Here is a 21400-nt window from a genome sequence, read left to right as displayed (position 1 = left end):
CTGGCTGCGGGGGTGGGGATGGGCGGGGGGGGGGGAGCCAGTGCGCAGGCGCACGGCCGGGCGGAAGTGGGGGGGCGGGCCCAGACCGTCCGCGAGCGGAAGCGGCCGAGACCGGGCTGGGTGAGCAGGCGTTGGGACGGTTGAGCGGTGAGTCGGACCCCGGGGACGCAGCTCAGAATCCCCAACCCCACCCCACCGCACCCCACGAACGTGGCTGTCGTCGGAGCCGGGCGAGCGTCGGGGGCTCCGGAGCAGCCGTTGCTGCTGTCGCCGCCGCGGACGCCCGCCGCTGTCGCCGAGCCCGAGGAGGAGGGAGGGACGCGGCCCGGGGAGAGGCCTGCAGGCCTAGCGCGGCCCGCGGAGCCCGACGCGTGGCTGTCCGCCCGTGAGTAAAAGAAAAAAAAAGAAAGAAAGAAAGAAAACCAGCGCTTCCCCCCACCCGTTAAGATGGAGGAGATCTCGTTGGCCAACTTGGATACTAACAAGCTGGAGGCCATCGCCCAGGAGATCTATGTAGACCTGATAGAGGATTCCTGCCTGGGCTTCTGCTTTGAGGTGCACCGGGCGGTCAAGTGTGGCTACTTCTACCTGGAGTTCGCGGACACCGGGAGCGTGAAGGATTTTGGCATCCAGCCAGTGGAAGACAAAGGAGCATGCCGCCTCCCGCTTTGCTCCCTGCCGGGGGAACCTGGGAACGGGCCCCAGACGGAGCTGCAGCGTTCACCTCCAGAATTCCAGTAGTCACAACCGTGAGAGAGGGCGACAGTGGCCAGGACAATCATGTAGACTGGTCCCGTGGCTTGGAGGAGTAAGCTAAGTTGGAGGGGGAGAAAAAAAAAAGAAAAGAAAAAAAAAAAAGCAGATTAAAGTCCCAGTTACCCCTTAAAGATCTTAAGCATTTAAAAAAAGAAAATCAAAACAAAAAAATCCCCAAAGAAGAGAGTTTAGGAATTTGGATCCATTTGAAAGGGTACCCAGTGCCAGCTCTGAAATCCTGAGCGGGACAATGTCCAGAGGCATCGTGCTGTATTTTGAGCTCTATACATACACCTGGATGTACAGGATCCCTGTACTGCCCTCAGTACACAGGTGAGCAGCTGTGTACCCAGCGTAGAAAATGCTTCTGTTTGTCAGATTTTGCATCTGCTTGATGTCAAGGGCTTCCTGCAAAGTTTGGATGCTGGTGATGGTCAGGCCATAATCAGTCAGCTTCGGTGGACTGCTCCTCTGATTCCTAAACCTCCAGTTGGGCCTCTTTGATACAAATGAAAGTCAGGTATGAACTTGGATACTAAAACAATATTAATTCCCGTTTGAATTTGGTAGGAAGCCCTGGACCTTATCTACAAGAAGTTCAGAATCGCCTATTTTCCAAAGGTCCAGCATTTTCAGTGATTTCAGCTGATGTGGGGACAAGGCCTCGCCTTTGGCTCATCAAAAGCCATGTCTTTCCATCCCACTCAGCGGCAAAGGTTTGGCAAAGGACAAGGTGGTTTGCAAACAGTTGAAGATTGTGTTTTGATGCTGTGAGGATGAAGGAGACCTCCGCAACTGCATCACCATCTCCACCTGGAAGATTCGTGTCGTGAATTAGTGTGGACCTAAGTTTGGTGGGACAGGCTTTTCCTACTTTTGAGTTACTGGTGATGTAACCAGTCTGTGGGTCTGTCTCCATCATTATGACAGGTCACTGTCCTCCACAGGCACCACTGAACTACAGAAGAGCACGGTGGCCAAGCAGGAGGGAACTTTTTCCATCTGCCCTCAGTAATGTGAATGAGTTCAATGCTAAGAGCCCTGAAACAGGCCTTGCTTCCCTGGTATGGTTGTAGAATCTCCTCTTCCTTAAGTTGGGCAGTCAGATCCCTGCTATGGTGAATTCAGACTGTCGCCACCTTCTCTGCCCTCACAAATGACAGTACTTCACTGGGTCCACTGGACCTTGTTGGCAGCAGTGGCTATCTTTGTTGTTGAAAGTTAGGAAAAGACCTCCAAAATTCCCTGACTTTGGAGGCTGGGATAGAAGTGGATGGGAAGTGACTGGCGGATCGAAACTGTCCTCTGATTTAGCCCTTCAGTGAGGGTTTTGGAGGGTAGGAGGGTGGGAGTCCTGAGGTGAGCAGAATAGAACGGTGCTGCTTTATTTGAAATGTTTTCTTACCTCATTCTGTGCCCCAGTAAAGGGTCCAGCCTCATCTGTCCGGCTTGGCCATGGTCCTGTCACTGCTCCACTGCCTATCTGGTGCAGCTCATAATTCCAGGTGCTGCTTGCCTGCACTCTAGCTTTTATCCTGACCAATTTCAGTTCATCTTCCAGTGTTCCTGCCTCTGAAGCCTACACAAGTTTCCTTTTTCCTTTTGTTTGCCTTAATTTTTTTTTGGTTTATTGTTGTTCTCTTAAGTTTTTAAGTTTTTATGTTGTTGGTTTTGTTTTACCTGTTTTTATGGAAGACTCAGAGGAGAATCTTCTCATGGCTCCCTCTGGATTGGGATGGGAAAATAACAATTTCTTTTGTGTGTGTTTACAAGGCAGTGTCATGCCTAAACATTTCTCTTTTATAGGACTGCCTTGCTAGTATATCCCCCTGCTTTGTCATGAGATCTTTTTTCCCATTGCTACTTGGATATCGCCTCTTAGGACTTACAGCAGAACCATGAATGCTGGTATACACAAGGATGGAGTTAGTTCTGCTCCACTTTCCTAACCCTATTGTGTACGTATCTCCCTTTTCCCAGGTTCTGTTTGAACTGTATGGACTAATTTGGGTTACTGTACTCAAGAGTTAAGGAAACTATAGTGCTTGGGCCTTGAGACTATCCATTGCCTTCTCAGAGTTTTCCAGCTCAGGGTTGGGGCCTAGTTACAGTTTGATGGATCCTCAGTCCAAGAATTTTGAGAACTTGGAAAACAATGAACCCTTGGCCAGGAACTAAAAATACTTTTAAAAGATAGCTTGCTCCATGAGTTCTTTCAGCATCCTCAGTAAATTCAAGAAAAAGCAGTCTTAAGGCTCCTGTCTATTAAAGTACTTGGAAACACGATGACAGGAGAATGGCCATGGCCCGCTCACTCTTGCCTTCAGATAGGAAGCTCAAATGTGACTTGAATATTTCCTTTCTTGTCTGTTCTGGATAGAACATAAGAAGTGGGTGGTAGTGTGGGGTAATGGTTTGCTATTATGACTTCGCTTTTTTGTTTTTGTTTTTCCTGTCTCCATCATTTCCATTAGGGCCATAGCTCCCCACCCTGTGTAGATAGAAGGTGGGCTCAGTTCAGCTATTATTGCCCTGGGGAACAACTACTTTTTGGGGAGCTAATGTTCTCCACCATATAGTTGACAGTGGTTAGGAACTCTCCCTTCCCTGCTTTTCCTGTAACAGCAGAATCCTATCCTTCCTCTTCGATTAATTGTATTGACCACTCTGTAATCCTACTATGTATCTGAGTGTGTGTGTATGGGGGAAAGGGGTTCTTTAACATTTCTGTGGTTTGTGGTTTTTTCTTCCGTAAATTAGTTCCCACCACCGCATGCCCAGGGGCCACTGCCTGGCATTATCGCATGCTGGGATCATTGGGGGAGGGTAGTGTGAAATTTACCACTGTCCTTTGTTTTGGAGATTCTTATTTTTTAATAAGTAATCCATCCTATACAAATAGCTAATTAATGTGTGTTCCCCTGCCCATATGGCTGCTGATGTAAATAAATTGCATTTTCCCATTGCTAAACAGTAATAATAAAATTTAAAAAAATATATATTTGGCTCATTTTTTTAATAGCAAATTTCCCAGGTATTGGCATAACAAAATAAATGTTTAACCACTCTTGAATTTTGGTACTTGAATGGGAGGTATATTAGAATCCATAGAGGAACTCTCTAGCTTTTGTTGCTTAATCTAATGCTTCAAATTTAGCTGTCTCCAGTATCCAGTGAGGAAAAAAATACATAATCTTCCCTTTTCCATATGAGGTAAGAAGGGAATACAATAAATATAACCCAGACCTATTAAAAATGCATTGTGGTAGGTTAACTTGAATAGAGCTTATTGTTTTAAATATATACACCATCATCAAGCTTTTAGGACAAATAAATGATACATGGCAGAAAATGCTTCTGCCTTCATACAGGATCACTGTCCTATATGATCCCATTCCTTTAGGGTTTTCGTTGGTTTTAATCTAGAGTTTGAGCACTTTCTAGAAATTGTTCATAAAACTACTTAGTTCTGATCAAAGTCACCATTTTTTACCCAGCTTAGAATTCATTAAATAGTTCCAAGTTGGAAATAGATGAATACAAACTAGTCATGGCGATGGGACCAGGGTAGTAAAGTCTTACTAGGACACTTCAGATAGCCTTCAGACATGTAATATATACCATTCATGCCTTCTCTTCCATGAGCACAAGTTTTAACTAAATGCCATTGTACACTGAAGATCAATGGTCCTATTTGTTGAGAAAATGTTTAAAAAGAAAAAAAGGGCCTCTATTAAAGTAATAAGACAAGTTTAACAAGAGAAAGCCTGAAAATTCTCACCAAATTTTCCTAAATTTCCATTACTTAAATCTATATAAGAATCTACTATAAATTAATACTTAAATTAGCTGATGAAAACAACAATCCTATTTTGTAGATTTCGATTTATGATAGTTAGTCCTAAGAGTTTTCTACAGTGAGATAAAGACCTAAGTATGTTCTATAGTTAATATCTATGGGTAGAAAAGACATCAAATAGTTTATAGCTATATGCTAGATTTAATTATATTAGGAGTTTTTTTGATACAAAAATAGCATGCTGAAGTAAGGATTCAGGCAAACTTCCCCTGCAAGCAAACTGCCCCCTGAACCTGAGTTGTCAACTTTTATTTACTTTAAAAGTGTCTTAAATGATGAGCATGTATCTATGTGCTTAAACACAAGGCGAAAGTATTTCTTACCATTAATGCTGAAAACAGTTGAAGTGTCAGCCGTCTGGTTATCTTTAATACTTCTAAAGAAGTTTACTGTGCCGGTGAAGGTTCACCTTGTTTTTAATATTACTTATGAAATTATTAACATGATGTCCTTAATTCAAAAAAAGGTTACACATAAAACGGAAAGGCCTTGGAGTTTAGTTTGTTTTTCCAATCTTCAAAAAATTTCTAGTTCTGCTTGGGCCTCCTTGGAAATACTCATGCTAAAAAATAATTATTAAGTTGATTTTAGAAATGAAAATGCTATGTGTCTTGCTGACACTTTGAAACCTTAAAGTTATTTGAAGTGATGAAACATACATAAAATGCAGGTATTGGGACTCATTTGTTGAAATAATGTAATAATGAAAGGATTAAGTTTCTAAATCCCTGAAATTAAGGTGAAAAAAAAAAAAAAGAAAAGCATGATTCTTAATAACTTTATGATAGTCAATTCCAGAATGAAAACTAAATGTTTAAAATGCAATTAGTCAAAGGTAACTTAAGCCAAGCGTGGTGGTGCTTAGCTGTAACCCAACTCCTGAGGTAGAAACAGGACTATCAGGAGTTCAGAGCCAGCCTTAGCAGTATGACAAGTTCAGTCACTCTAGGCTAAATGAGATACTGTCTCAAAATAAAATGGAGGCAGGGCTTCAAGAGTTTCTAGATAAATGAATACATCTATAAAAATTCCCATCCCATCTAGTAAAAAAAATTATCCCATCCAATAAAAACTACTCAACAGAATTGTATAGGTAGAGCAAACTATCACCCAGCCATATATTCCAAATATATTTGATAAACAAAATGGTAACAAGCCACCACTCAAAAATACCAAAAGTCAGTATAATCAAGTTAGTCAGTCACATACTAGCACACAACACATTAATACTGGAGGGAAATCATAGGAATTGCAACAGAGACACAAAGATAGTTTTCTGAGAATTAATGATTTTTAAATGATCTGTGTAGAGACGAGTAAAGGCCTTTTGTGCATTGATGAAGAGGGGAGGCGGTCTGCAACAGTTACCATGCTTCATGCTGATACTGGGAAGTGGAAGGATGCTTTCAAAAGCAGAAGTGACTTCAGCACACTGACTAACCACTTGCAATCCTGGGAAGGGGAGGCAGGAAGACTGCTTTGATTTCAAATCCACCCTGAATTACATACTGAGTTCAAGGCCTGTCTGAGCTACAGAGAGAAACCTCATCTCAAAAAGAAAAAAAAAAAAAAAGAAAGAAAAAAGAAAAGAAAAAGAAAAATGAATGATTGAGAGTTAAATTCACACTTTTCAGTAACTTTTAGATGGATACTTTAATAGACTCCATAAAAATAACATTGTAATGAGAGATTGCACCAATATTAATGGATGTAAGACCAATTCCCACAGAAATCAAGAGTGTGTGTATCACATTTTACATGTGTAATGGAATATAACAAATTATAATTGTTCTGTGAAATAATATACCAACAAAGGTTTAAGAGCTTAGGCAAAAAGTGAAATATTCTAGTGTGTTGAAAATGTCTCAAATGGAGAAAGGATGGATGCCCATGGGTAAGAGAGAAAATATGTCCTCGCACCAAGTACCTGAGTTAAAAATGATAGTGATTAAAATACAATAGATGTTTTTTTCAAGTTTGCTAAACTGTTTTATGTGAAAAGTGAGATATAAAAATGGATAAGCATTTAACAAATTGATTATTTTACATATTACAAGTTTATTTCAGAATTGCACATTGATGTCATGATAAGCTGATATTAGTGAATACTAAGGCAATATATATTTTCTTATATATTATTCATAAGTGAATAATAGAATCACTAAGTTATAAAATTTCCTCTGCAGATTAACAACGTAGTGTAGAACAGTAACATTTTTTAATGTAGGAGGATGTTTATAAATGTATGTAGGAAAAAATTTTAAAGGTAAGAAATCAAAATAAATATTAAAGCTAATAAAATCAAAACACAATAACCTGATGTTAAAGTTTTGCTGTCCTTTAGGATGTGGGTATTATGTAGGAAATAATTATAAAATTGACAAGTGTTCAGAGTACAAGAACAGCCAAATATCCAAATGGCCAAAAGGATATGAAAAGTTCCCGTTAAGTTCAGAGAAATGGAACCTGAAGTCAGATGGCACACCAGTTTATCCTATTCATTGTGAGTAGACTAAAATAAATAGTGATGACCATACTTGAGCACATTCCCAAAGTATGCCACATCCTACTTCAGAGATTCTTAACAGTTTTTATTGCTACTCTTCACTGTAGAAAGGAAATGAAATGATGCTAGATGTCCACCAACTGATAAATGGAGAATGAACATAAGATATGGAAAGGAATTTGAGCTACTTATTAAGATAAATGTATATGTTATAAAATTTTAATTTATTGAGAAGAGTTAAATTATGAAATTTGCAGGGAAATGGATGGAACTGGAAACAGTAAATGAGGTAACCTAGAAAGTGTCTCTGAAGGGTCAAAGGTTCTAGTAGAAGCGGGCTGGGGATGGGCCTTAGGAGTTCTAAAGTCGAAGGAGGAATGCTGAGAGCAAGAAAATAAAGAGGAGGGCTGAGCGGTGGTGGCCCACGCCTTTGATCCCAACATTCGGGAGGCAGAGGCAGGCAGATCTCTGTGAGTTCGAGACCAGCCTGGTCTACAAGAGTTCCAGGACAGGCACCAAAACTACACAGAGAAACCCTGTGTTGGAAAAAAAAAAAAAAAAAAAAAAAAAAGAAAGGGAAAGAGGAGGAAGGAGTAGAGATGTGGGGGCAAGGGCTCAGAAAAAAATGGATTGTGTATACAAACTTTGTAAAGAATCCTATTAATGCCAGGCGGTGGTGGCACACGCCTTTAATCCCAGCACTCAGGAGGCAGAGCCAGGTGGATCTCTGTGAGTTTAAGGCCAGCCTGGTCTACAGAGTGAGACCAAGGACAGGCACCAAAACGACACAGAGAAACCCTATCTCGAAAAAACTAAAAAAAAAAGGCAATCGTATTACTTAGCAAGCTCACTAAAAAGGATAAATTCCGACAGTCAAGTGGAGCAAAAGTGAGCAAAAGCCTTGCTGTCTTCCCCACAAGACAAGGCTAATACCCATGATCCCACTGTGCTCGTAATACACACAAAGTCCGAAATGCAGGTGAAAACGGGGAAGCAAAGAAGAAATTGCACTGTGAAAAAGGCAAAACACTGTTATGAAAATGGGGGACTAGGCTCTGTTCTTCACAGCTTAAAACCACAAATGCGAGCTTGTTGACAAGCCTCCATCCATAATGAGAGGATGGGCAGGCCTGATAAAATGATAGATAAGTAGATATGTACCTTCCGGTCTTCAGAGAGCAGATGAGAAAGCAAGAATGCCAGCCAACAGTGAACTAAATGAAACGGATCGTCAGTGTTCCCATAGTTGCTCTCAGTCCCCTTCTCTTCTACTGAAAGTCAAATGTGCATCGGAAGTTGACCTTTGCAACACCTGACCGACTCTTTTAGTTTTCACAAAATATGAACTAATAACAAATATGTATTTCATTAGGAATTTCATATGTAGCCCTTGTATCTAATCATTTACTTAAAGGAAATTTTGTTTCTATAGTTCGTTGTTTTTCCTCACTACTGAATTAGAACCCCTTTCTTATGAATATTATTGGGTACAGAATATGATTGCTATAAATGAAACCTTAAATTAAAACTGAATTTTAACATAAAAGAAGGACAAGGAAAGACCAGAGAAATAACTCAGTTGTTAAAAATTCTTTCTGACAAGCATGTGTACCTAAGTTGAGATCTCAAGCACCCACAAAAATAGCTAGGTGTGATGACATACCCCTATAACTTCCCAAAAATAAAATGGAGAGCAATCAAGACACCCAACATTAACTCCCACCTAGCATGTTACCAGCTTACACATGACACATCCCCTCACTAACAGGTACATATACTGCACACAACACATACACGCAAAACTAAAAGAATAAAAAGTGAAAAGAGAATACTGACATAGTATTGAATACAAAAGCAGTTGTACTTGGAAACATGAAAAATAGAAATAAATAATGAATAATGGGGAAACAGCTCAACTGGTAAAAGAAGAAATGAATTGAAGAGAAGCAGCTGATTCAGTACAGTAATTGTTTTTTGGTCTTGTCTCCAAGGGATAAATGTACATGATATAGTTAGATCAAAAGGGGATGGGGGGAGAAAGGGGAGGTAGATGAAAGAAAGGAAGAGAGAGAAGGGAAGAGCAAAAAAAGAAGGAAAAGGAGAAACAAAAGGAAGAATGAAATAGGGGAGGGAGGGACGGAGGGAGGGACGGAGGGAGGGAAAGAGGGAAGCACTAACAATGGAAATAGAAATGCATGTGATCAGATGCTGACCATGGCATGGTAGCATGACTCAAAATCTAGAGACCATGGATAAGCAACCAGAGGAACTCAGTCAAAGAGAAATTACCAACATAAACAAGGAAATTTGGGGTTGGGGATTTAGCTCAGTGGTAGAGTGCTTGCCTAGCATGCATAAGGCCCTGGGTTTGATCCTCAGCTCCACAAAAAAAAACAAAAAAAACAAGGAAATTTGCTTTAACGAAAAGGATAACGTGTCAAAGGAAAGTAAAGCTGCCAGTCAACTTCATGTTAAAGATGGGTCATAGATATTTCAAAATATTGATAACACAAGGCATAAAAATTGAGTGGTGAGCACAGTTTGCCTTTCACTATTCCTGACCCCTACTTCTTCAAACCCAACGAGAGTGAAGGGAATTTACAAACTAATTGAAGTAAATTGAAATCTGCTGGATTCAAAATATGTGCAATATTTGGGTGGGCTTGACCTAGTCAGTCATTTGAGCAGGGAACTGTCAGATCGTAAGTGATGGCTATCTTAAATAACACAGTAAGAAATAAATATTATAATAAGCTCATCAAAATTAAAGGGGATGATGCGTCACCAAAGCAGGGAAAGACAGTTGTGCTTCAATGTCATCCATACAGGGGGAGACAGCAAAGTCAGTTATCCTAGATGCATTAGACAAGACCTGTCTCCTAATGTTTAAGACTGCGGTGTACTAAAAAACTGATTTTTCCCCTTTCCCCTCATTTTCTCATGCTTCTAACACCAAAAATAACAGTTTATTTTAATGTGTTGACCCACATTATTGAAAAACCACTGAATAGGATCCCAAATCTTTCCATTTATTATTTTTAAAAAATCGCACAATTTGAGCATCTATGATTATGTTTGTGGTCCCTTAAAAATCTATGGCTGCACATACTGATATTGTTTATTTTATTCAATAACTCCAGAGATATTGTTATTTATCTATTCGCATATTTAAAATCCAAAAGAGTATCGGTTAAGAAAAGATACGTTGAATTTCCAGAGATAACTTAAAAAACAGAACCCACAAGTATGGATTGGTTCTCGTGGTAGTGTTTTGTGGAAGTCTGCCAAAGTTATCGAAGAAAAACAAGAAGTAACCATAGTAAAAGGGAGAAAGAAAAGTACCGACTTGGTGAGATAAAAATTGTTTAAACAAGAATTGAGCGGAGGTACCACCTGAATTAACAGCAGTAACAACAAAAATTCCATAATTAATTTTATAAGTAAGACAGCGTCCAGTATAAGGAAAAGAAAGTTCTTGGGTCTTAACACTCAAAATGTGTCTCCCAGTCATCAACCTTCTCTTGATTAGCGACGTGGGGGAAATGATATTTAGTGAACGCAAACATCGTATTTAAAATAAGGGAGGTAGCAATATATTTCACTCTTGTAATTGCTGAATAGGTTTTAGCCTAAGGGGAGGTGGAAAGTGACAGAGGTAAATGAAGAGTCTGCTGAGAGGATAGTTATGCTGAGTTGGCAGTGTAGATCAGTGGTGCTCAACAGGTGGGTTACAACCCCGGGGGTCACATATCAGATGGTTACATTGCAATTCATAACAGCAGCAGAATTACAGTTATGAAGTAGCAACGAAATAATTTTATGGTTGGGGATCACCAAAACATGAGGAACTGTATTAAAGGGTTGGAGCTTTAGGAAGGGTTGAGAACCACTAATGTGGCTAGAGAACTCAGTAAGTTTGTAAGAGTCAAGTGAAGGTAAGGGGAAGGCATTTGAGCTGTAGTAGCTACAAAGAAAGAAGGAAAAAACAAGTTTAAATGTTTGGATAATTAATGCTAATTGCATTCAAAGAAGAATGTTAACATCAACCCTTCCTCTTCCCCTTACCTATCATTTTGGGTTTGCTATTTCTTGCAATTGTCAGGAGATAGTGAACTTTCTTATTGGCATAGTCCCTTTACTACTGTATTTTAGGCAAAGAAATGATAAGTACAATGATTATTCCAAGGAGCCCAGGGAAAGCAGTCTTTCACTAATATAGCATCTTGTCTGTGCGTGGTCAGCTTTACACATGTAAGATGAAATGTTCATCTGCTGTGACTTTACTAGTCTTCAAGTGCTTCTTCTCTTCTCAAAGGTAACTCTTCAACAATTAAAAGTTCCCCAGTTCCCTGTTTTCAACACACAAACACACACACACACACACACACACACACACACACACACACACACACACGCATGCACGCACGCACGTACGCACGTACGCACACACGCACATGCTTGCACGCATGCACACACATGGGTTTAGTTTTAAAGCAAGACCTGGATAGGGGAATTCAGTGTAGGTTAGTTAATAAACTGTTTTACTTTAATGCTGTGTAAATCATTACAGACCCAAGTCCTTACTTACAAATCAGCTCCCTTTTCACTTTGAAGTTTTCCTGTGCCCACCCTCCCTCCCCTTCCTTGTCGTGTGTGTGTGTGTGTGTGTGTGTGTGTGTGTGTGTGTGTGTGTGTGTGTGTGTGTGTGTTCAAGTGTGTGGGCACCTGTGCCTATGGCTGTGCATTCACCCATGTGCATTTGAATGTGTAAGCCACAGGTTTACAGATGTTGAATGTCTTCTATTGTCTCTCTGAATATGTACCATAAGGATGACCTGATTTGTAGGCAGACATCCTCTAGTCCTCATCGTAGACGAGATGAAGTTGGAAGTTACTGAACTTCAGACTTCAGTTCCTCCCCATTCTCAGTTTCCTGTCTCCCAGAAACCCCACCAGCTACTCACAAGGCAACCATTCAGTAGTTTTCATTAAAACTTGGTGTTCAATATCTCACAGTTTTGAACTCGGATCACTTTCTGTTACCTTCACACAGTTCTAGCAGAACTTTACTCTTACTAAGTGAGGACTCTCAGCCTTCATTTCATAGGAAGCATGAAGATCTTCTCCATTCCTGCACAATGGTTACCATAAAATACACTGAATCAAAAGTTCTAATACAGAGAGATGAAGTTTATTGAGATGCTCATGGGAATAACATGAAATGTGTATAGACTTATTTTCTAAATGACATATTCATCTTTTATTCTTTGGCAGACTGCTTTTAGAATCTAGCATGCAAGAGAGGTTTTATAATTAATTTTCAGTGTTAGTTTTTTGAGATACTTGAAATAAAACACTTTTTGAATGTAAGTGATATAATGTAATACAATTAGCATGGTAAGTTACTTATAAGTTGAACTAATTGACAGGATACATAATATTCTTTTGGAACATTCATATTTCTCCTGTTTGCTAACGTTTTCTAATTAATTTTCTTTTTTGGGTGTGACAGGGTTTCTCTGTATAGATCCGGCTGTCCTGGAATTTATGCTGTACACCAGGCTGGCCTTGAACTCATAGAGATCTGCCTGCCTCTCTCTCCAGAATGCTGGGATTAAAGGTGCACCATTTGGCTGGTTTCTAGTTCTTTCATCTGTTTGTTCTATTGTTTTTTGAGACAGCATCTCACACTGTAGGTGACAGTAGCTGAGACTTTGTGCAATCTTTCTGCCTCAGCCTCTGAATGCGGGATTAAAGGTGCGCGCTGCCAAGCCCGCTGACCCTTCTTATACTACAAGCAACCATTTCAGTTTTATGTCACTACAAAATAGATAACAGTACCAAAAATGAATGTACAATCCAGCCAGACAAGAACTCCTGCCTCCTTTCCCAATGCAGCTCTTTCCTCCACCCTCAAAGGAGGAAACTTTGTGTTGCCACAGAACTGGACTGTTTTCTTTTCAATAGCCTCATGATATCGGTTTGCATAGAGGAAAATCAAGACAGCAGAACATGGAAATGGAAATAAAATTTTTTTGCAGGATTTTGCAACTGGTGAGTCATTATACAAACAACTTGAACTTGACTATTTACTTCTTTAATGTGCTTTCTGATCAATGGTAGGTTTGTGTGAAGTAGAAGGCATTTTAAAAGGTCTAATAAAACGTAAGTTTTGATGTTACTAAAATATGAAAATGATTCATGAGATGCTGATCATGCAGTATTTTCTTGCTGTTCAGTAAGTTCCCTGTGTAATGAATTATTTACCGTTTTGTGGGTATGCTTATGCATGGAATAATCACTTTGTTTTTTTACCAATTTTTAATGATAGAACAAATGAAATTTAAATACATGTAAGCACTTTCTTATTATATAATAATTTAAAAGAATTACTTCATAGAGGAATAAAAGTGAGAAAAGAAATACATTACTGTATACTTAAACAATAAAGACAATTTTCTCTTAGAAAAAAAGTCATTATAGCCCCCAATCATGAGTCAACATAAAACATCTGATATATTTATAATATTTTTCAATTACTATAAAAATTTACCTCTTCAATGTCCATGAAAAATATAAATTTAAAATTTTAGACATTTTACATTGCATATATTATACCTCTGTGCACCTACCAATTTAAGGTTCAGTTCATACTACTAATTTTATTGAAACAAATATATAGATGTAGATATATAGATATAGATATATATTATAGGAGGTATAGCTAGTTTTCTCATTTAGATTAAATAACAACTAGGATGATTTTGATTGGTTGAACAAAAGTCTGGGTTTTTCTACAATATTCCATCCTTAGTATCCTATGTGTAAGTGGACACTTTGCTGTATTTGATGATCATTTATGGTTAAACTCTTGGGATAGCGTAGTTTGCCTGAACCATGAGTTAACCTTACTTTTATTTCATACAAACACACCATAATTGAAACCTCAAACATTTGAAACTATTGTACACCACGTTGTAGTTTTAATTATTGATTTTAGTATGTGACATGATCCTTATTTTGTCAGTCGTTTCACAACAAAAAAATACACAATAAAACTAATTAAAACAACGTCTAACTCTTAATTGTAAAATTTGACATACTTTTAACTATATTCTGCACCAATATCATACTTATTCTAGTTTTAAATCTGGAAGAAATGGACAATTTTCTGGATAGGTACCACATACCCAAATTAAATCAAGATCAGTTAAACAATTTAAGTAGACCTATAATTCCTATGGAAATAGAAGCAGTCATTAAAAGTCTCCCAACTGAAAAAAGCCGAGGGCCAGATGGGTTCAGTGCAGAATTCTACCAGAATTTCAAAGAAGAGCTAATACCAATACTCCTCAAATTGTTCCACACAATAGAAACAGAAGGAATATTGTCAAACTCTTTCTATGAGGCTACTGATATGGAATAATGCTTTTTTACACTGATTTAATAAAGTATTGCTTTGGCCATTAGCTCAGGCTTATTACTGACAAGCTCTTACAATTAAATTAACCCATAATTCTTATCTATATTTAGCCATGTGGCTTGTTACATTTTCTCAGTTCTGGCTTCACATCTTGCTTCCTCTGTGTCTGGCTGGTGACTCCTGACTCAGCTCTTCCTCTTCCCAGCATTCCTTTGGCCTGCTCACCCTGCCTATACTTCCTGCCTGGTTACTGTCCAATCAGCATTTTATTAAACCAGTATACAAAAACATTACCCCAAGCATTTCCCCTTTTCTGTCTAATCAATAAGGAAAGTTTTAACTTTAACATAGTAAAATTACATAAAATAGAACAGTTATCAAGCAAGAATTACAGTTACAATGTCTAGTCTATTAGTATTTGGCAAAATTAAAGAAAATAGTCTATCATGTATTCTATATTTGTGACTCTAAAGTTTCATATCTAATTTATCTTTTATTGTAACTAAGGAAAACTATAATTATAACTATCTATTCTTCAACTACATCAAAAACCCCAGAAGGATATAATATTACCTAAGTAAACAAGAAGCGCATTATGAGCAACTTCCAGAAATTCTGGAAATGACAGAGACAGCTGCCTGACTGGACAGTTATCCAAAGTTCTTCTGTAATGTTGGAGCATCCATCTTCAGCCCATAGACTTAGTCTCTCAGTCATTTTTTTCTGTGTCCTGTAGAATGTCTGGCAGTTTTTTATGTAAAGCTGGAAGCTGAAGGACCGTTTTGTCTTGCAAAGTTCAGTGGTTACCTTCCTATGGGTCCTGCATGTCCAGTAAATACAACATTTTGTCAAGCAGTCCAGGCAAGAACAGTTTCTTGCCCAAATGGCTATTTTTGCCAAGAAGAAGATAAATATAGAGTGTCTTCAACACCCATCTTTCTCTTTGAAGTAAATAGGTGTTGCCAGGAACAGACATGTCTCACTGTCCAGAAAATCTAAGTTTTTAAAACATTTTAAATGCCATATTCTGCAGGTCTTTGAAGTGTTTAAAGATTACTTACCTAATTGAATTATATCTATGTATATGTAGAAAACTTAACCTGACTATAAGTTTGACTATCATAGAAGACTAATTATTAATCAGTATTTCTTAATTATTCATTACAATTTAAATGAGCTGCACAAACATAATAACTTAAACAAGAGTAGAATATACATACAGTATAACAAAAATTAACTTTAAATTTGTATCAATAAACTAAAATCTATACCAATGTAAAACATTTTAAAGTTGCTCTTTAAAAGTAGGTTCAACAATCCATCCTTTTACCCTATCATATCTACATCCTGTATTTCAATTTCAGGCTAAAGTTACCCTGATACTCAAAACACAACGATACAACAAAGAGAATTACAGACCAATCTCCCTCATGAACATTCATGCAAAAATACTCAATAAAATACTAGCAAACTGGCCGGGTGGTGGTGGCACACGCCTTTAATCCCAGCACTCGGGAGGCAGAGGCAGGCGGATCTCTGTGAGTTCGAGGCCAGCCTGGTCTACAGAGCGAGATCCAGGAAAGGCGCAAAGCTACACAGAGAAACCCTGTCTCGAAAAACCAAAAAAAAAAAAAAAAAAAGCTAGCAAACTGAATCCCAGAACACATCAAAAATATCATCATATCATCTATCATGATCAAGTGGGCTTCATTCCAGAGATGCAGGGATGGTTCAGCATATGAAAGTCTGTCAATTTAACCCATCATATAAGTAACCTGAAAGAAAAAAACACCACATGATCATCTCATTAGATGCTGAAAAAGCCTTTGACAAAATTCAACACCCCTTCATGATGAAGGTTCTGGAGAGATCAGGAATACAAGAAACATAACTAAACACAATAAAGGCAATTTACAGCAAGCAGACAGCCAACATCAAATTAAATGGAGATAAACTCAAAGCAATTCCACTAAAATCAGGAACAAGGCAAGGCTGTCCACTCTCCCCATATTTAATCAATGTAATACTCAAAGTCCTAGCTAGAGCAATAAGGCAACAAAAGGAGATCAAGGGGATAAAAATTGGAAAGGAAGAAGTCAAACTTGCTATTTGCAGTTGATATGATAGTCTACATAAGTGACCCTAAAAATTTTACCAGAGAACTCCTACAACTGATAAACACCTTTAGTAACATGGCAGGATACAAGATTAACTCAAAAAAATCAGTACCCTCCTATACACAAATGTTAAACAGGCCAAGAAAGAAATCAGAGAAACATCACCCTTTACAATAGCCACAAATAATATAAATACCTTGGAGTAACTCTAGCCAAACAAATGAAAGACCTGTATGACAAGAACTTTAAGTCCTGGAAGAAAGAAATTGAAGAAGATATCAGAAAATGGAAAGATCTCCTATGCTCGTGGATAGGTAGAACCAACATAATAAAAAATGGAAGTCTTACCAAAAGCAATCTACAGATTCAATGCAATCCCCATCAAAATCCCAACACAATTCTTCACAGACTCAAAAGAACAATACTCAATTTCATATGGTAAAAAGAAAACCTAGACTATCTAAAATAATCCTTTACAATAAAGCAACTTCTGGAGTCATCACCATCCCTGACTTCAAGCTCTACTATAGAGCTATAGTATTAAAAACAGCTTGGTATTGGCATGAAAACCAACATGTTGACCAATGGAATCAAATTGAAGATCCTGACATTAATCCACATACCTATGAACACCTGATTTTTGACAAAGAAGCCAAAATCGTACAATGGAAAAAAGAAAGCATCTTCAACAAATGGTGTTGGCATAACTGGATGTCAACATGCAGAAGATTACAAATAGATTCATATCTATCACCATGCACAAAACTCAAGTCCAAGTGGATCAAAGATCTCAACATAAATCCAGCTACACTGAACCTGATAGAAGAGAAAGTAGGAAGTAGCCTAGAAAGCATTGGCACAGGAGACCACTACCTAAATATAACACCAGTAGCACAGATATTGAGAGCAACAATTAATAAATGGGACCTCCTGAAACTGAGAAGCTTCTGTAAGGACACAGTATTTAAGACAAAATGACAGCCTACAGAATGAGAAAAGATCTTCACCAACCCCACATCTGACAGAGGGCTGATTTCCAAAATACTTAAAGAACTCAAGAAACTAGACACCAAAATATCAAATAATCCAATTAAAAAATGGGTTACAGATCTAAACAGAGAATTTTCAACAGAAGAATCTCAAATGGCAAAGGAAATTTAAGGAATTGCTCAACATCCTTAGTCATCAGGGAAATTAAAATCAAAACAACTCTGAGACACCATCTTAACCTGTCAGAATGGCTAAGATAAACAACACTGATGACAGCTTATGTTGGAGAGGCTGTGGAACAAGAAGAACACTCCTCCACTGTTGGTGGGAGTACAAACTTGTACAACCACTTTGGAAATCAGTGTGGCAGATTCTCAGAAAATTGGGAGCCAATCTACCTCAAGACCCAATGATACCACCTTTGGACATATGCCAAAGGGATGCTCAATCATACCACAAGGACACAGGCTCAACTATGTTCATAGAAGCATTATTCATAATAGTCAGAACCTGAAAACAACCTAGATGCTCCTCAACTGAAGAATGGATAAAGAAATTATGGTACATATAAATAATGAAGTATTACTCAGCTGTAAAAACAATGATATGAAATTTTCAGGCAAATGGATGGAACTAGAATATATCATCCTGAGTGAGGTAACCCAGACTCAGAAAGACAAACATGGTATATATTCACTTATGTGTGGATACTACATGTAAAGCAAAGGATAACCAAACTACAACCCACAGCTCCAGAGAAGCTAGGAATCAAGGAGGACCCTAACAGGGATGTATGGATCACCCTGGGAAGGGGAAACAGAGGGGATCCCCATGAGTAAACTGGGGATGAAGGAGGACAATAGAGGGGAGGGGATGGGGAATGAGAACATGAGGGAACAGGATGGTCTAGCTGGGAGAGAGATGGAGTGGGAGAGCCATGAAAGAGATATCTTTCTTGATAGAGGGAGACATTATGGGGTAAGGGAAAAACCTGGAGCTAGGAAAATTCCCAGGAACCCACAGGGACAAGCCCAGACTAGATTACTAGCAGTAGTGGTGAGGGTGCCTGAACTGGCCTACCTTGGTAATCAGATTGGTGAATACCCTAATTGTCATCATAGAGCCTTCATCCAGTAAGCAGAGGCAGAGATCCACAGCCAAGCACCAGGCCAAGCTCCAGGAGTCCAGTTGAAGAGATGGAAGAGGGATTATATGAGCAACGGGGGTCAAGACCATGATGGGGAAATCTACAGAGACAACCAAACCAAGCTCAAAGGAACTCACACACTTTAGGCCAACAGCTGTGGAACCTGCATGGGACTGGACTAGGCCTTCTGCATACAGGAGACAGTTGTGTAGCTGAATCTGTTTGAGGGGCCCTTGGCAGTGGGATCAGGATCTATCCCTGGTGCATGAGGTAGCTTTCTGGAGCCCATTACCTATGGTCAGACACTTTGCTCACCCTTGATCCAGCGGGGAGGGGCTTGATCCTGCCTCAACTGAATATACCAGGCTTAGCTGTTCCCCCATGGGAGAACTTACCCTGTTGAAGGAGGAGATGAGGGGTGGGGAGGAGTGGGAGGAGGGATGAGAGGGAAATCTGTGGTTGGTATGTAAAATAAATACAGTAATTAAAAAAGAGAAAATAGATCTCATGAAGGTGAGCACAGTTTTCTTGTATACTGTTTAAAATAATGTCTCAACTTAATATACATTTAGAGACTGAACTATAAAAATAATTGTACTTTGTAAACTGAATAACATTTTGTTATAATAATTTGAAAAGCCAAATGATGGATTCATCTTGAGGCTGTCAAAGAATATCAGAAGTTTTTTTTTTTTAAGATTTGGTTTTTTTCAGCTTGGTACTGGCATAGAAACCGACATGTGGACCAATGGAATCGAATTGAAGACCCTGACATTAATCCGCACACCTATGAACATATAATTTTTGACAAAGAAGCCAAAAGTGCACAATGGAAAAAAGAAAGCATCTTCAACAAATGGTGCTGGCAAAACTGGATATCAACATGTAGAAGGCTGCAAATAGATCCATATCTATCACCGTGCACAAAACTTAAGTCCAAGTGGATCAAGGACCTCAACATAAATCCAGCTACTCTGAACCTGCTAGAAGAGAAAGTAGGAAGTAGTCTTGAACGCATTGGCATTGGAGACTACTTCCTAAATAGAACACCAGTAGCACAGACTCTGAGAGAAACAATCAATCAATGGGACCTTTTGAAACTGAGAAGCTTTTGTAGAGCAAAGGATACGGTCAACAAGGCAAAGCGACAGCCTACAGAATGGGAAAAGATCTTCACCAACCCCACATCTGACAGAGGACTGATATCCAGAATATATAAGGAACTCAAGAAATTAGACATCAAAATGCCCAACAGTCCAATTAAGAAATGGGCTATAGAACTAAACAGAGAATTCTCAACAGAGGAAACTCAAATGGCCGAAAGACATTTAAGGAATTGCTCATCATCCCTAATCATCAGGGAAGTGCAAATCAAAACAACTCTGAGATACCACCTTACGCCTGTCAGAATGGCTAAGATCAAAAACACTGAAGACACCTTATGCTGGAGAGGATGTGGAGCTAGAGGAACTCTCCTCCACTGCTGGTGGGAATGCAAGCTTGTACAACCACTTTGGAAATCAATATGGCGCTTTCTTAGAAAATTGGGAATCAATCTCCCCCAAGATCCAACTATACCACTCTTGGGCATATACCCAAGAAATGCTCAACCACACCATAAGAGCACTTGTTCAGCTATGTTCATATCAGCATTGTTTGTAATAGCCAGAACATGGAAACAACCCAGATGCCCTTCAACTGAAGAATGGATAAACAAAATGTGGTACATATACACAATGGAATACTACTCGGCAGAAAAAAACAATGGCATCATGAGGTTTGCAGACAAATGGATGGATCTAGAAAAAATCATCCTGAGTGAGGTAACCCAGACTCAGAAAGACAAACATGGTATGTACTCACTCATAGCAGGATACTAGACATGAAACAAGGATGAATTGTCTGCTACTCACATCACCAGGGAGGCTACCCGGAAAACAGGACCCCAAGAAAGACACAGGGATCGCCCAATGACAGAGAAATGGAATGAGATCTACATGAACAGCCTGGACATGAGTGGGGGTAATGAAAGGCGAGGGTCGAGGGAAAGAGAGCTTGGGGGAGCGGGAGATCCCAGCTGGATCAACAACAGAGAGGGAGAACAAGGAATAGGAGACCATGGTAAATGAAGACCACATGAGAACAGGAAGAAGCAAAGTGCTAGAGAGGCCCACAGAAATCCACAAAGATACCCACACAACAGACTGCCGGCAATGGTCGAGAGACAGCCCGAACTGACCTACTCTGGTGATGGGATGGCCAAACACCCTAATTGTTGTGCTAGAAACCTCATCCAACTACTGAGGGATCTGGATGCAGAGATCCATGACTAGGCCCTGGGTGGATCTCTGGGAGTCCAATTAGCGAGAATGAGGAGGGTTTATATGAGGGCGAATTGTTGAGACCAAGGTTGGATAAAGCACAGAGACAAATAGCCAAATGAATGGAAACACATGAACTATGAACCAATGGCTGAGGGGTCCACACTGGATCAGGCCCTCCGAATGGGTGAGACAGTTGATTGGCTTGATCTGTTTGGGAGGCATCCAGGCAGTGGGACCAGATCTTGTGCTCATTGCATGAGTTGGCTGTTTGAAACCTG

General features: G+C 39.3%; 1 protein-coding gene across 1 annotated transcript; it reads left to right on the top strand.

Moving 5' to 3' along the window:
• The first annotated feature begins 91 nt into the window (after positions 1 to 91).
• Atxn7l3b (ataxin 7 like 3B) lies at positions 92 to 3755 on the top strand. Its single transcript, XM_052753382.1, has one exon. It carries the CDS (start codon positions 448 to 450, stop codon positions 739 to 741), a length of 294 nt encoding a protein of 97 aa, XP_052609342.1. The 5' UTR covers positions 92 to 447; the 3' UTR covers positions 742 to 3755.
• The last annotated feature ends 17645 nt before the right edge of the window (positions 3756 to 21400 follow it).

This window comes from Peromyscus californicus, unplaced genomic scaffold, assembly GCF_007827085.1.
Source record: "Peromyscus californicus insignis strain IS unplaced genomic scaffold, ASM782708v3 Scaffold_24__1_contigs__length_46423439, whole genome shotgun sequence".
NCBI lineage: Eukaryota > Metazoa > Chordata > Mammalia > Rodentia > Cricetidae > Peromyscus > Peromyscus californicus.
Note: the sequence above shows the minus strand (reverse complement) of the source record. Positions and strands in the feature narration are given on the sequence as shown.

Excerpts from the sequence above, each read along its gene's own strand:
- Atxn7l3b (XM_052753382.1), top strand. The coding sequence starts at position 448 with ATGGAGGAGATCTCGTTGGCCAACTTGGATACTAACAAGCTGGAGGCC.